Below are 15,264 nucleotides of genomic sequence, written 5' to 3' on the forward strand. Positions count from 1 at the left end.
AAAAAAAACCAAACATAAAACAAAACAAAACAAAAACAAAAACAAAAACAAAAAACAAAAAAAAATTAAAATTAAAATAAAATAAAATCTTTAATACGCTGAGAGGCAGCAGGAATGAAAATTTTGACTTACGGTGTTAAATGCTTAAAGGTGCAGAGAAAACAAGGGTTATGGTTCTTCATGCCGCTGATGATCAGAAATCATCTATGAGTATTGATTCAAGGAAAAAAAATCTCTTAGGTCGACCCTTCCATTGCTGTGTCAATGGGATGATATCTCTTGGACACCTATTTTGCCCACCCTGGATTTGTTGATGATATTAACACTATAGAGTCAAGGGTCACCAGCATCAATATTTGTTCCCGTGGCCCTCATTATGACCAACATCCTTCATGGGAATTTTCAAATGTGCCTCAATCTTCAAGAATATAAGGCTTCCATATCATTGCCAAATAACACCACCACCATCAAGTTTCTTTTTCGTTAGTCTGAGAAGCATCATCTGGCTTCAATCTGTCACCAATAGTCTTTACAAGAACAAGAACCTTCAATGAAACGATGGAAGCGAATAGGATCTCTGAGAACAATCTCTCTGTTTTCCACCTTAGAAAAGAATTTCATTGTTGTATGGCAATCATGGCAGACCCTCAAGTTCTTCATCACTCTTATAGGAGCTGACTTAGGCAAATCAATTATCCCAAGGACCACAGCTAACTTCTCACTGTGGTAGTTCACCACCAAGCCATCCTTGTGATCTTGCTCAGAGGTATCAAAAGAGGATGTTTCATCAACATAGCCAATTTTCTTGATCTTCTCCAACATTTCGTCCAACTTAGCATAAATAGATTGACATTTTGGGTGGGATCTGTCACCTGCCACAAAAGAATTAACAGTTCTCCCAATTTCAATCCAACTAAGTCCAGGTTCCTTCTTAACACCTCGATCTTTCATCAAGTCTCTGATTTCCATCGCTGGAAGTTTTATGCCAGCATCCAAGTAAATATTGTAGAGAAGCACATAGGAGGCAGCAGCTTGTGGTTCGAGTTCAATGACTCTCTCTGCAATGCGTTTCCCCATGACAGTGTCCCTGTGGACCCGGCAAGAACCTAACAAGGCCCTCCACATCACAGGGTCATCCTTGAAGCCTGAATTTATAATGAAGTTCTCAGCATCAACCAGTCTTCCAGCTCGACCAAGAAGGTCGACAATGCATGAACAGTGCTTAACGTTTGGATTAATGACATGGTCTCTCTTCATGCTCTCAAAATACCTGTATTCATATACAAAGAGTGTTGTCATTAAAACTGGCAGATACAAGAAATCTCTTTGGATAGGGATTGCAAAAGCAGATCACACAACAATCAAGGAGATCATGACCCTGCAAAACATATCACTTACGAAGTTATATATTCTATCAAATTTTCCTGTAAAAGTTAAGAAATATACCGGAATCCGTCATCCACAAGACCACCGTGGCTACAGGCAGTAAGAACTCCAAGATATGTAATGTGGTTGGGTGTAATCCCTGAATCCTTCATTCCCTCAAAAAGGCTGACAGCTTCCTTTGCACAGCCATGCTGAGCATGGCTAGAGATCATCACAGACCAAGACACGACATCAAGGTTCCTTGTCTCCTTGAATGTAAGGTTAGCGGCATCTATATCTCCTGACTTTGCATACATGCAAATCTGTGAGTTTGCAACAATTGTGTACTCTGCAATTCCAGTTTTCATTGCATAGCACTGGATCTGCTCACCAGATCTTGCAGCAGCCAAATTTGCACAGGCACTTAACACACTTGATATTGTGAATTCATCTGGTTTTCTTCCAGAAGTGAGCAATTCAAAGAATAAATTCAATGCAAGCTCAAATTGGCCATTCCGAACACAGCCCCCAATCATGGACGTCCATGAGACAATATCTAGTTTTAAGGTTGAATGAAAACATCTCAACCCATCCTCGGTTGAACCCAAAAGTGAATATAAGTCAATAAGTGTACTTCCAATGAATTCATCAGATTGAAGATTGTACTTGAAGATTTGAGCATGAATTTGCTTTCCATAATCAAAAGCTCCAACTACATTACAAGCTTTAAGTATGCTTGAGAATGTATATTTCGAAGGCTTCATACCTTTTTTTCGCATTGCAGAGAATAGATTCAGAGCTTCATCTGCAAATTCGCCAGAGACTTCAGTCTCTGATCGGAAGAACCCGGCAATCATGGCATTAAACGTGACAACATTTGGGTCAGGCATGAGCCAGAAAATCTTGGTTGCATCATCCAGGTCCCCGATCTTTGCATACATATCAAGCAATGCAGTTGCAACAACAACATTCAAATCCATCCCAAGTTTGATTGTGCAGCCATGAAGCAGTTTTCCAATTACTTTTGAACCATGAAAGTTCAAGCAGCATGCTTTTATTACGCTGCCAAGTGCAAAAGTATTCAACTTAAATCCAGATCGATACATTTGAATAAAAACTTTCAGCATTTCATCATTTGAACCAACCTGAACATAACCAGCAATCAAGGAATTCCAAGAAACATCATCTAACTCATCAGAATGATCGAACAAGCACCTCGCTTGATCAATGTGTCCACACTTCGAATACATGTCAATTAGTGAATTGGTCAAGAAGACTTGATCACCCAAACCACTAATAGTGATCAACCCGTGAATGAGCTTTCCCAGTACAATATTCCCTGCTCGAGCACATACACTCAAAGCAGTAGCATAAGTGAACTTATCCTGTTTTATACGAGCCATTCTAGCTTGATTGAACACTTCCATGGCTTTACGATAGAAGCCCATCTGGGAATATCCAGAAATAAGGGAATTCCATGAAATAATGTCCTGTCTGGGCATTCTATCAAACAATTGGCGAGCCATATCCATTTCACCACATTTGCTATACATATTCAATAGATTGTTTTCCAGGAACAGACAGGACTTGAACGATGTCTTGATCATACGAGCATGTACAAGCTTTCCCTGTATCAGAGATTCAGTTCTTGTGCATGATTGGAGCAGAGCCGTATAAGTGGCAGAGTTCATAGAGATACCGAGATGAAATTCCTGGGGATTTTCGGTCAGGGCCTGTCGGATATGAAGCATTGTGGCGTACCAATTTCTGGGCTGCCTGAAAAAAATCAGGCGTTTCTGATAACCCATTTTGGTATTTGCAAGAAAACTGCATTCGCATTCCTGGGGCATTTCAGAATCATTCAAAAATTATATCGAAGACAGATTCCGATTTACAACAGTTTTATTTCCCGATTCTTCTTCCAATTCTTGCTCTCTGTGATTCAGCACCTACGAACAATGGAGATACATGATGGAAAGTATATGTACCATCCAATGATCAAATTGTAGATCTAAATGGGAAAAATTGAAGTATCAGAAGAGAGCAGAACTGGATGGAAAAAACAACTGTTCACTTGAACCCCAAAAATCAATGGCAGATGTTACCTCGTGGGTCCACCGCACACCAAGAGATGCTTAGGTCAGCAAATGGCCTCCTGTTCACAGGTTAAGTTTCAACCCAATTAAAATATGAATCTATAAAGATCAAGGACAACCATGCCTCAAATTGAGCAGGATTATGTCTGATTCAGCCAGAATCGGTCAGAAACAGATTAAACCCTAGAAATCAAGTATAAATCAGTCGGAAACTCAATTGGAATTAATATCGGTTGAATGGAATTGGAGAAATCAGTCGGGACGACTCCTCAGAAACCAAGGGATTGACACCCCATTTACGCAGGCTATTGACATTGCCGTCCTCAAGATGCACACCCTTTTCCAAAGCTAGATGTAGCAGCAACCAACCATTCATCGATACCAATCGAGCGACTAAAGGTGCAAAGATGGAGTCATGAAAAGGTCAATGGGGAAGAGGAATTCAGGCACAAATGGATTCAAGAAAATTTCTGTCTTCAACAATAAGTATAGCGGGTACGACTCTCCATCCATGGTCCATGGACCTCTTTGGCTGGCTTTCTAGACAGCATAATTGGTGAAAATTGACCCAGCAAGGCTTTAGGAACAAAAGAGCTTCTTGATCTTCACAAACCTAATTGATGTGTAAATTGGCGTTAGGAGCAAGAGAGCTTAATCATAGTAGGTTTGAAAACCTGTATAAGTGCCTTATATATAAATTACCATGGTACCTGTAGACTGGAGAGTATCATCTGATTGAACTCTGTTGGAAGTCAGATAGTTAACAAGGAAATTCAAACCCAACAGTGACTGAATCCTCTTCCATCATTCAAGCCTACCCATATCTCAGGTACATTTCTAACATTCCCAATCCCTCCTAGCTTTTGAATAAACTCATCTTCAACCATAGCATAACAGCTTTGCAAGCAACACTTTTGATACCCACAACACCCCACCCCCACCCCCACCCCCACACAGGAAAAGTAAAGGGAACAAGAAGGTGCAGAAGAAAATTAAATTAGCTTTAAAAATGTATTATGTTACAAGACATTACAACTTTAAAAAAAAAAAAATTTGGAACATGGAAAGCAGTCGGCTTTGGTGAGTGATCATCTTCTAAATGTACCCTTCTTGCCAGCAACAGTATATCGACATTGCTCGACTAAACCTTCTCCAAAGACCAACTGCATGGACAACAGTAGGAAGACATAAATGACAAAACCCTTCTGTGCAATTGCCCTCCAAGTAATCCAGGGAAAAATCACTAAAGTAGAAATGCATGGGGCTGGCTAATTTTATGGTACATTAGGACAACCATCAAGTGAGAACCTTTGATTCATTGAAAGCTGGTGAACAGTTGGAATCTCCCATCTTCAATCAGATGAGGCTTCAGATCAGTCTTTCAGGGAATGAGAAGAATCCATAGCCTTCTCAGATACTGATATAACATCCCCTTATAATTAATGCCAATTATTGCATTTTTTTTTTTTTTTTGGTAATGGCCAATTATTGCAGTTCAAATTCATGGAGGACATGATAAATGTTAGTGACTATGATATTCATCCACTTGACAAGCCACCACTGATTATTTTTTGCTCCCAAACAACTGGCTTCTTAAGATTGCAACCACCTTATCTAGGGTCCCATCATTTTCAGCTAGATACCGTTCAGCTTCCTGCTTATTCTTGAAAATCTCCCCTTCTATGCAGTAACTGTTTCCTTCTTTCAAGACCACTCCATGTTGACAAGCCATCTCCAGAACCTCTGATTCACAACAAATGCCTCTTCCAAAAATTATCTCCAAATCAGCCTTCTTCATCGCAGGTGCCAGCTTATTTTTCTCCACTTGCACCGAAACACCAATACCAGTAATCTAGTAAAAAAGGAACACATTAGAAAAGAAAGGGAGGGGGGTCAAGGACTCAAAAGTGAAATTTAAGTACTGAAGTGGATAATTCAAGAAGATAAAACTGAATCAAAACATAATAAAGATGTAAGGATATTTATAGTTCCAGCATACATATATTCAAGTAGGAAAGTTTTTACTAGCAACCTGCTAAAGCCAAACATAGATAGACTACAGTTCCGAAAAGGGAATGGGTTAAATACTTCATGCAAAATGTTAGGTATTGTCTTTCTCGCAAGCTTCGAAGTTCTAGGTTGAACCCTATCAAGCTGTAAGCTTATAACTAATAGTTATAAACCAGATCTCCATGATTTTTCTCATTTTCAATCCCTATGTAGGGTCAGTTGAATCTTAATGTTGCTGGAGAGTGAGGTACAATAGATACTTCTGCACCTAACAGGATGACTTTATTTATTTTTTTATTTTTTTTATGGACAACTGAAGGACTGTATTATAAATTTATAATACATGGCACAAACACACATAGTTGTATGACTAGTGTAGTCTATTCTCATCTTCCGTTGAGGTCATCCAGCTAGTCAAGGATGTGATGATGATCATCATATTACTGAATAGAACTGTCAACAGTAAGAGAATAGGAAAAAAGGAGTCTTTCACTTTCGTCTTCAAACTTCTATTGTACCCCTTGCATTAGACTGTCTATCAAGAAACTTCGGTCAAAATACTTGGTGCAAATTCATCCAATTGGATCCACAGAAACATTTGGGACCTGTTATTCCATGGAGTCAAATTTTGGCTTGAGAAATCACTCAAAGATTCAATACAATGGGAAACAAATGCTTTTTAGTTTCAACCAATTAGCTAGTGGGTTATTAATACACAGAGAAAGTTCACACAAGAATTAGTGAAAAAAATTGCAAGACCTCAACAATGTTCACAAATATATGCAAGTTCATCATTCTAAAGCCACCTTTGCGTACCATAAAGAAAATACTGAATCACTTCCGATATACAAGACCAAAGATAAAACAAGCCAGGTACACCTGCATGATGCACCTTTCTCCATTAGCTCTTACTGGATAAGTTTCTCTTCCACTCAATTAGTTTTCAGCCATTTTCTCTTACACAGTTTTCTTATTGTACTTTCATCTAAATTAACTTTGGTAATGACATCACTGTCATGCCACGCTATCACTTGCCTCAGAAAAAGGGAATCTTTTTCCAGCATCTTTAATGAGGTTGATACAATTACAAGTAAGAAAAAAATGGGGTTGTTTCGACATTACAAGGGATGGCCTTGTTATTTTTACAGGTTTACTTGTCATAAGCGAAGTCTAAATATTAGATACTAGGGGGAAGCACGAATTTAGATTACTTTCCAAGTCTTCAGGTCCTAGATAAGTTTTAGGAAATTGAGCCTGATTTTTTAAGAAGTGTCTTAAAGTGAATCAAAAGGTATTTTAGGAGTTTCCATATTTAAAGAGTTTCTTTTTCTTCAAGCGATTCAAGTTATGAAGTTTCGATGTTTTTCTTGCAAATGATTCTATGTTAAGGACTTAACCCTCACACTTTTAATGAATTAATGAAGTGGTTTTATGGAATCGCGGAGAAGGGAATGGATCTCTATTATCCTATGGTTTAATGGGAAAGCCTCTGATCTGTTTGTGGTAAACATATTTTATCACGAACTTCTTCTTCCTCAAGGTAGTTCACAGGTACAGTAGTTCATATTCCCATAAAAGCACCTGATTCTTCAAGTACCATGATAAGCTTGCTCCTATGATATGGGCTAGTAGGGACAGTTTAGACTTGTCTTGGATAAAAAAAGGACAAGTTTTACAAGTCTGAGCAAAACATTAGTTTCTGCACGAATTTAAGTGTTTAATTAACAGAAGTTTCTAAACAGGATAACGAAAGGTGTACATAGTAGGAGGTAATTGTTACCTCAGTTTTCCCTTTTGTGTTTTACTTGGATCCATGTAGCCAACCCCATTAAATTGGGAAAGGCTGAGTTTGTTGTTGTTGTTGTTGCTGCTGCTTCTGCTGTAGTAGGAGGTAAAGCTTGTCAACAGAAAATCTAAAAGGGGATTCAAGACGTGGGCTTATGAATCATATTATCAGAATTTCTCATTCAATTTCATGCTACGGCATTTATTCTTTGCTTGTATGAAATAGCTATGAGTCACTACTGTCCAAGGGTTTAATGGCCAAACCTTTTGTTTTCACTCCTGTTATTATCAAATTACTGCAAATCAATTGTCGATATATTTTTTTATTTCTGATCAGTTTATCACTTTTCCTATCGGTTTCACATAAATCAATAGGGTTTATTACTCAGATTCTGACTGTTACAAATCCCTTTCCACCAAGTAAAATTCAGATTTTCTAATCCCAAGTTCACCTTTTAATCAGGAATTAGATATCAATTCTGAACAGATTTCACTTCCTACCATGTATTACATCTGGTCTAAGTGAATTCATAAAGGAAGCCATATGGCAAGCTCATTCCTGCACTGCTGGAATCTGAACTGTCATCATATTACATGCTTACAGAGATAGCACTCCATTATACGAGTTCTAATCTGTATCCCTACTGTAGTTGGGCCCATTACCCACAGGCTCTCAAATTGCTGCATCACAAAGTATATTCTGAGAAGCGAAAGCACTAACCCAACAATGAACCAAAATAAGGTAATTGTCTCTAATAAATCTAATAAATAAATAAATCTATAAACAATCTAACTCCTTCACTACAGATCTTAGAAGTTTTACCTCACTCTCATTTTTTAGCAGTCCTCTCCTCAAAATTCTCAGGCGTACTGCTGAATAGAACTTGAGGGCATTTCCACCACAACTAACCTCTTTTGTACGCCTGAAACCGTGATATGATCTTAAATTTGATCTAACCTGGACAGGAGAGAGGAAAACAGTCATTTCAGCAACTCATGGAGTTTAGAAAACTCACAGAAGATTGTCATTCTACCTGATTAATGAAAACAAGAAGTGTTTGAGATTGAACTAAAGAGTACTGAATTTTTCGCAGTGCTCGGGTCATCAACCGTGATTGCACATCTGGGAGGTTAGTATCCATCAAAACACCAAGTTCACATTCAGAAACAAGGGCTGCCACCTGTCAAGATCATACTACAGAATGTCATGCAAACATGTAGCGTAAAGAGCTCCCCAGAAAAAAAGAGTGATTGAAAGAGGTATAGAGGTAGAGCTTTACTTGACAAAGCATTTATGGGGCTTGAGAAGCATTTAATGAGAACAGAAAACAGAATATAACAGGAGATCAAAATAGGAAATAAGAGAGTAATAATTCAGATTTACAATGGTCTAAAGCTAATTTGCAAATCTAAATTCAGATAATAGATAAAGCCATAAAGGTTGACAATAGAGTTTCAGAGTACAATAAACAGATCAGGGATTTAATAACCAATACATATATATATAGAGAGAGAGAGAGAGAACTGCTATTTACCTGCAATGATGAAAATCAGATCTGGTTCTAGCACCTGCAACAGCCTATAAACAAAGAAGAAGCAACCTATCGACAGGAGGGAGAGAGAAATACAGAAAGAGAGGAAGAAGGCAACATAGCTGCTGCGAACAAACAGGTCAATAGAAGGGAGAATACAGAAGATCGTCCTTCAGGTAAGAATGTGAGTGTGTATGTGAGAGAGAGAGAGACAGACAGACAGAGAGAAGACTTCTCACAACTGTCAATTTTTCAAAAAAGAAAAAAAGAATCTAATTCATTCACTGTTGAAGGGGAGAGTTAACATCTCTTTATATATTGTGACAGAACCTCAAACTAGAAACCACCATCTGAAGAAGAAGAGAACTGACGGAGAGAGAGAGCGAGAGAAATGGGAGAATAAGAGAGAAATAAACCCACGATAGGTTCAGTGTACTTGTCTATCATGGTGTTCACCATTATTTCTAATCCAGCAAGTAGTCATAATAGGTTTAGCAAGCAAGTCTTGGTAGAAAGCCTACTCAGACTCCAACACGGTGTCACCTAATTACAACCTATAGGGAAATAATAAAACCAAAAACAACTCTACTTTAAGGTTGCAAGTTAAATTCTATTTGACTACCATTTAAAAAAATTAAATAAATAAAATCATTACCAAGTGCATTGTATGTAGGTGTCAATAGAAAGATTTTTGGATTGTTTATCTACTCTTTAGCCAGGAGTGTTAATAGAAGTGTGTTATATCTAGGTGGTGTTATTTGTATACTCTTCTGTATCTTTCTGTTCCTCTTAATAAAATCATCCTTGTTACTCATCCAAAAAAAATGCATTACCAGTGCTAAAGTATAGAAATGCTATTGGAACATTAAAAACAAATTACATTTCTTTTCTTAATGCAATGAAAAAGGTAAGGGGAAATGCAAAATTACTTGCCTAGCACAAAGCATACAAAGGTGGAAGCATGACTTACACTGTCCACGACAATAACATCTATTGATCCACTTTTGGCCAATGTATCAATAACCTTAAATGAATTTTCAGCAAAATCAGGGCCTGCAATAAGAAGATTATCTGTGTCCACACCTATTGATTCTGCAAGTGATGCGACCATTGCATTCTCTACATCAATATATGCACAATATCCTGCCAATAACAGAAAATGTCAACTCACTACATAAGCTCAAAAGTCACAAACTACTAAAAACCTAGAAGAATAAAAAAGAATTTAATGTTTTTTTTTTTGGGGGGTGAATAATAAATGCATTAAAGAAGGGGGAGGGAATATACAGCCCCGAAGGAAAATTAAAAACCCTATAAGGGTAACAAAAGCCCATTAAGGACTACATCCCAGGCCCAGATGGGCAACAAGTAACAAAGGACTCACTAACATGTCCAGTACAACTCAAAAGCCCACATGGGCGGCTTAAAGACGAGCAAGGAAGCCCATTACAACGCAGAAGGGCAACCAAGTCAATTCAGGTAGGGTTCCACAAACCCTAACCAACTTATCTTAACACTTCATTTTCCAAGCAGCCAAGATGAGACTCAGAGCACTGCCGGCAAGAAGGCAGCCACGGCGGAGGGGGGCTGGCCTTGTGGAGGGCCACAGCCACAAGGGCAGCTGGCCTAGCGGAGGCGACTTCCATGACAGAGGGTCGCTGGCCTTGCAAAGGGCAACAGTGAAGCGGCTGCCGGCCAAGCATAGCTGTCAGCCTTGCGGGCTGCTGGCCATGTAGCTGGTAGAAAATCAGTGGCTGGCCAAGTGAGCCAGGCGGTTCAGGCAGGTGGCTGGCGACCAAGCGGCAACTGAGAGCACCAGCAATGCAAGACCTCGACTAGCGAAAGAGCGGCGAACAGAGCTGGAGACAATGAGGCTGCTGGCAGAACGGAAACCATACAAGCCTAGTGACAGGCCTAGCGGGAATGGGAACCAGCGGAACCGGTGGCCAAGGCGCAACTCCCACTGAGATACCTAGCTCCAGCAGAGGATCAAGAAGAAGAGAAAGGGAGTGGAGGAGGAAGAAGAGAGAGAGTGAGGGGAAAAGGAGGAAGAGAGAGGGTGAGAGGGATAGGATGAGAGAATGAGAAGGGAGGGATGCTCCAGAGTGGCAGCCAACGAAAGGTCTTCGCTTAGGGTTCGCTATTGTCGGTGCAGCTATCAAAAACGAAACGAACGAATGAATTTAACGTTGATGGAACATAACACAATACTCATAAATTTACAAGTAAAATAAAAATGATCTAATATAGTTTTTTCTTTTGTTTTTTGTGGAAGGGGGTGGCAAGGGTCCTATATGAACAATATAGACGACCATCCCTATTTCTCACGCTATTGGCCTTCACTGCCACATGGCAATAATTGTTGGCTCAAACTCTATAGATATGTTGTCCACATTATCATGTACACATGTCGATTTTCAGTCCAATTAGACATCATCAAACGATAGAATAATAATTTGATGGTTATTTTAAATTTCTGATTTTAAGTATAGTCACCATTCAAAAAAACAAGAGGAAAAGTGGTATGCGACGGATAATAATCAGCAGTCAATGGATACAACTCAGCTTAAGAAATACACTCTAACCAAAATTCCTATTAAACCCCTAAAAATAGTAATCCCATCATAAGCTTGCAGACGGAATAAAAATTAAGATACAGCCAAAAAATCAAGAGTTCCTCATTTTAAAAGCTACAGCTAAAGACCCAAAAAAATTAGCACTAGCAAGCAGATAAGCATATATTTCACCTACTTGATACTTAAAAAGCTCAATGTCTAAATGATGGAACTCCCATAGATCAGTCAATCATGTAACACATTTTCAAGCTCACATAAATACAATTTAAAATAAATCGATAAATAAATAAATAAGAAAGCTCTGAGAACTCTGCAGCATCTAAAATGAATCTCACCAAAAGTTCTCCAAATAGCTTATAAAATACTGTGCATTAGAAATGAAATGTAAACTTCAATACAAAACCTGTTGACAACATTTCCAGAGATGCTAAAGGGCACAAATGCAACAGAACAATATTTCATCCTAGCATTAGAAAAGAAAGTAGAAGTAACTAAACGCTATTCACAAACAGACAAATTAAATGTAGTAAAAACCTCCAAGCCTTTGAGCTTCCTTGATAATATGAAGGGCAAGCGTCGTTTTGCCCGATGCTTCTTGCCCATAAATTTCAACAATTCTTCCCTGCATAGAGAACTCCATTAGATAGATATATGGTGGTGTCATTATTTCATTGAATTTCTTGAAAATAATCAAAGCACAGACTGCTTTTTGTGTGCCATGAATTTAAGCCACAATAGAAACCCTAAGATGTTAGACCATTTGAAATTTCCAGGAAACAACATAGGAATAATTAAGGGGAAAAAAAACACTTCTTTCATCTTCATTAATAATTAAAACCTAAACTATCGAGTAACTTGATATACCCATATCCTCCCCAATGCACGTACATCCCTAATCCTTATAGATATCACTATTAGTTGGGTCATCTACAATAGCATCAATGTGCCTAATGGAATGAGATGTTACCAGAAGAAGGATAGGACCTAGAACTTGATGCAGGGAAGTTTTCACTTGCTCCTGAAGAAAAAAGAAAAACAAACAAACCTTAGAGGCCAATAACTTAAAGGAAGCTGAGCTTCTTTTAGCTCCAGCCCGACATGGGCATTGAAAGCCCATTAGTGAGACTGTTTTGTAGCCCAAGTTGTGGGCTACATTTTAGTTGTTTTTCTTTTATTTTTTTGAGTTGTTTTGTTTAACTAAAAGACTTATTACCTAGCCTGGTGCGTTTACTTCTTGTGTTATGTTTCTATTGGCTATCCATTGTAGTTAAATAGCTTTCCTATTGGCTAGGGATTCTCTCTTTTAATAACAAAGCCTGTAGCCTATTCTAGGCTTCCAATGAATTAATGAAAGAGAATGGATGTTGCCTTTGATGCTGCTGTGATATTCAGTTGAGAGTGGGAAACTCTAGGGATTGGAAAGATTCTAATCTAGGCCTGTTGGTGGGATGTCAAAGATCATATCCGCTTCTATGTTTTCAGTTTCTTCTCTCAAGTGGTGATTCTTCTACTGTTTATGGTGCTAGCTGAAATTGATTCATCATAGGGTTTGGAAAGGGTCATCTACTCTCTTACTGTATATATTCAGTTCTTACTGAGGAGTTAAATCCAAGCCAAGGACAGCCATCCAAAAGCGGGTGGCACCGCTGTTTTTGCCACCCCCCCCCCCTTTTTTTTTGGCTGAAATTGATCTGAAAGAATTAAATCAAACAATTAAACTAAGAGTAACTCATTCACAGGAATACTGTAATCTAATCAAACAAAACTAGTCATATAGATATAGACTGACTTGAAGAGAGAGATACCGAAATGTGACTATTTTAGATATACAGGGTCAACCATAAACAAGGAATGTGATATAGAGGATGATGTTTCTCACTGAATTAAAGAAAAATGGATGAAATGAAAAGGTGCATCTGGAGTGTTGCATGATCTACAAGCCCTGGTCTAGTCCGTGGGCAATTTCATACTCAAAATTCGATGATCGATGAAAAATGAATGCAGGTGGGTCAGTCGGTCTAGGGAGAAGGAATCAGGAAAGAAGACGGGTTCGCAATAGGGACTGTTGGGTCCCGGCTAACACTAAGAGGGCGTAAATCAGTGTGTTAAATTATTTTTCTGATGCAGATTAATTACCAAAATAGGCTTGTTTTATTAGGAATAAACTTAGGGTTGGGTTCCATACATATTGGGCCTTTGATCCCATGTGTTTTGAGTGTAATAGACCACTTTTATGGGTCTAAAAGGGAGGGTCTAAGATTGAATACGGGATTCAATGATTTGTTTCCTTTTTCTTTAGTTTCCTTTTTAGATGGGGTTATTTAGTTTCTAATTTTCAGTCTTAAATTAGTTTCTAATTTTCAGTCACAAGACTTTCTATTTTGTAAGTTTCTATTTTCAGATTTAGTAACTAGTTGAGTTTCTAATTTTTAGTTTCCTATTTCAGTTTTTGGAAACTAAAGTTAGTTTCTATTTTATGTAACCCCTATCACTATTATAAATAAAGCTATGGCTCCTTTAATGAGCCACGATTTTTACAATTAAAAAAAGAAGAAGCTTTATGCTGCTGCCGCTGGGTTTTCTCCATGGCTATACCTTTGTGTTTGATCAAGGGTTAGGGATTGGTGTGTGATCCGATCGACACTCTGCGGCGAGAAGTCCGGGTGGGTCTTTTCTTTTCTGGTTCTCTTATTGGATTATCTTCTTCAGCAGTACAGGCAAGTAATCTGAATTTTTCTGCAGAAATTTCTGGGTTGGTTTTTTCTGTGTTCCTTCCTATCGGCCTAGTTTTTTTTTTGGAGAACCAGCCATCCGATGGCCTCCATATTTTGACTGAAGGATAATCCTATCCAGAGGAAGGATCGATCCAATTTTGGGGTCAATCAGACCACTGGATCTGCTGAAGTGAACTGTCAAGCAATTCTGGTCGATTGTCAAAACCTGCACAGATTTAGATTCTGTTTTCTGTTCTGTGTTACTGTGACATTCTGGACTATTAGCATCTGTGATCTGAACCTACTGGAGGTGTTATATTGTTATTAAAATTTCTGGTTTAATCCTAAGACTGCTGCTGATTTATTTCGCTTCTGTTTACTGTTCATTGAGATCGTTTATCAATTCTGGTTTGTGGCTGAAGTCTGATTTTCTGCTATAAGTTTGCTATTGGTTTTGGTTGTTCTTAGTTTAAAAGTTCCTGCAGTTTGGGGCTGGTTTGACTTGTCAAATCCATTCCTACATTAAGTGGTATCAAAGCATGGCTGGGAACAACACCCCTACCCTAGCTTCTCTTATGGAGATGCTACAGACTATGAGGACTGAGATGAGGGCTGAACAGCAAACCTTACGGACTGAATTGAAGGCTGAGTTGAAGGCTGAATTGGATGCCAGGTTGTTGAATGAAGAGACCCCACCCCAACAGCCTACTGGCAGTTCACGTACAACACCCGAAGTGGACACTCCAATGAATGTGGTTACTCAGTTGGCTAATAGGAGAGCAAACCCTAATCTGAGAGCACCACAGAGGGTTCCGGTAGCACAACCTACTTTTGAAGCGCATGTAAGAGGATATTTTGAGACTGAGCGTCCCGTGCAACAGAGGTATTCTGGAGATTCACAGAAGGTCAAGCTCGATCTGAAGGAGTTTGATGGGAGATATGACCCCCAATTGTTTTATGATTGGGTAGTGGCACTAGACGACTATTTTGACTATTATGAGTTACCTGAAGAACGGAAGATGAAACTAGCTCGTGCTAAGCTAGTTGGGGCTGCTCGTGAGTGGTGGAGGACCTATGAGCTAGAGTTAGAAGACCGTGGTAGAGAACCTACTAGTTGGGAGGAGATGAAGCTTGAGCTATCAGATAAATACTTGCCACGCAACTTCAGAGCTCGCATACAAGACCA

At 38.8% G+C, this 15,264-nt stretch overlaps 2 protein-coding genes across 11 annotated transcripts in view; both read right to left on the bottom strand.

The window, feature by feature from the left end:
* The window catches only part of LOC122089271 (pentatricopeptide repeat-containing protein At3g13880), a 16,859-nt gene extending 12,530 nt beyond the window's left edge, over positions 1 to 4,329 (bottom strand). For 6 of the 8 annotated variants that reach the window (XM_042658865.1, XM_042658868.1, XM_042658861.1 and 3 more), the window contains exons 1-2: positions 1,447 to 4,329; positions 133 to 1,270 (exon numbers count right to left, since the gene is read on the bottom strand). In XM_042658865.1, the coding sequence (XP_042514799.1) occupies positions 517 to 1,270; positions 1,447 to 3,215 (2,523 nt within the window). In that variant the 5' untranslated portion in view covers positions 3,216 to 4,329 and the 3' untranslated portion in view covers positions 133 to 516. The remainder of the gene's footprint in view (positions 1 to 132; positions 1,271 to 1,446) is intronic. The other 2 variants (XM_042658864.1, XM_042658862.1) reach the window with 2 other exon arrangements.
* Positions 4,330 to 4,441: 112 nt separating this feature from the next.
* LOC122089091 (DNA repair protein recA homolog 2, mitochondrial-like) lies at positions 4,442 to 12,992 on the bottom strand. 3 transcript variants are annotated; one of them, XM_042658550.1, is made up of 7 exons: positions 12,332 to 12,992; positions 11,899 to 11,986; positions 9,759 to 9,931; positions 8,291 to 8,437; positions 8,080 to 8,214; positions 7,252 to 7,350; positions 5,282 to 5,313 (listed from the first exon to the last, which is right to left on the bottom strand). In XM_042658550.1, exons 1-6 carry the CDS (start codon positions 12,479 to 12,481, stop codon positions 7,300 to 7,302), a joined length of 744 nt encoding a protein of 247 aa, XP_042514484.1. In that variant the 5' UTR covers positions 12,482 to 12,992; the 3' UTR covers positions 5,282 to 5,313; positions 7,252 to 7,299. The 3 variants fall into 3 exon arrangements, with proteins under 3 accessions (XP_042514483.1, XP_042514484.1, XP_042514485.1); XM_042658549.1 differs by lacking the exon at positions 7,252 to 7,350 and having other exon boundaries at positions 4,442 to 5,313; positions 12,332 to 12,656; XM_042658551.1 differs by lacking the exon at positions 7,252 to 7,350 and having other exon boundaries at positions 5,282 to 6,350.
* Positions 12,993 to 15,264: the final 2,272 nt, after the last annotated feature.

This window comes from Macadamia integrifolia, chromosome 9, assembly GCF_013358625.1.
Source record: "Macadamia integrifolia cultivar HAES 741 chromosome 9, SCU_Mint_v3, whole genome shotgun sequence".
In the NCBI taxonomy this organism is placed as follows: Eukaryota; Viridiplantae; Streptophyta; class Magnoliopsida; order Proteales; family Proteaceae; genus Macadamia; species Macadamia integrifolia.

Coding starts and splice junctions, on each gene's coding strand:
- LOC122089091 (XM_042658549.1), bottom strand. CDS start 12,481: ATGGGCTTTCAATGCCCATGTCGGGCTGGAGCTAAAAGAAGCTCAGCT. Junction 11,987..12,331: donor TAGGTCCTATCCTTCTTCTG/GTAACATCTCAT, acceptor TTCTCTATGCAG/GGAAGAATTGTTGAAATTTA. Junction 8,438..9,758: donor ATGTTATTGTCGTGGACAGT/GTAAGTCATGCT, acceptor TGATCTTGACAG/GTGGCAGCCCTTGTTTCTGA.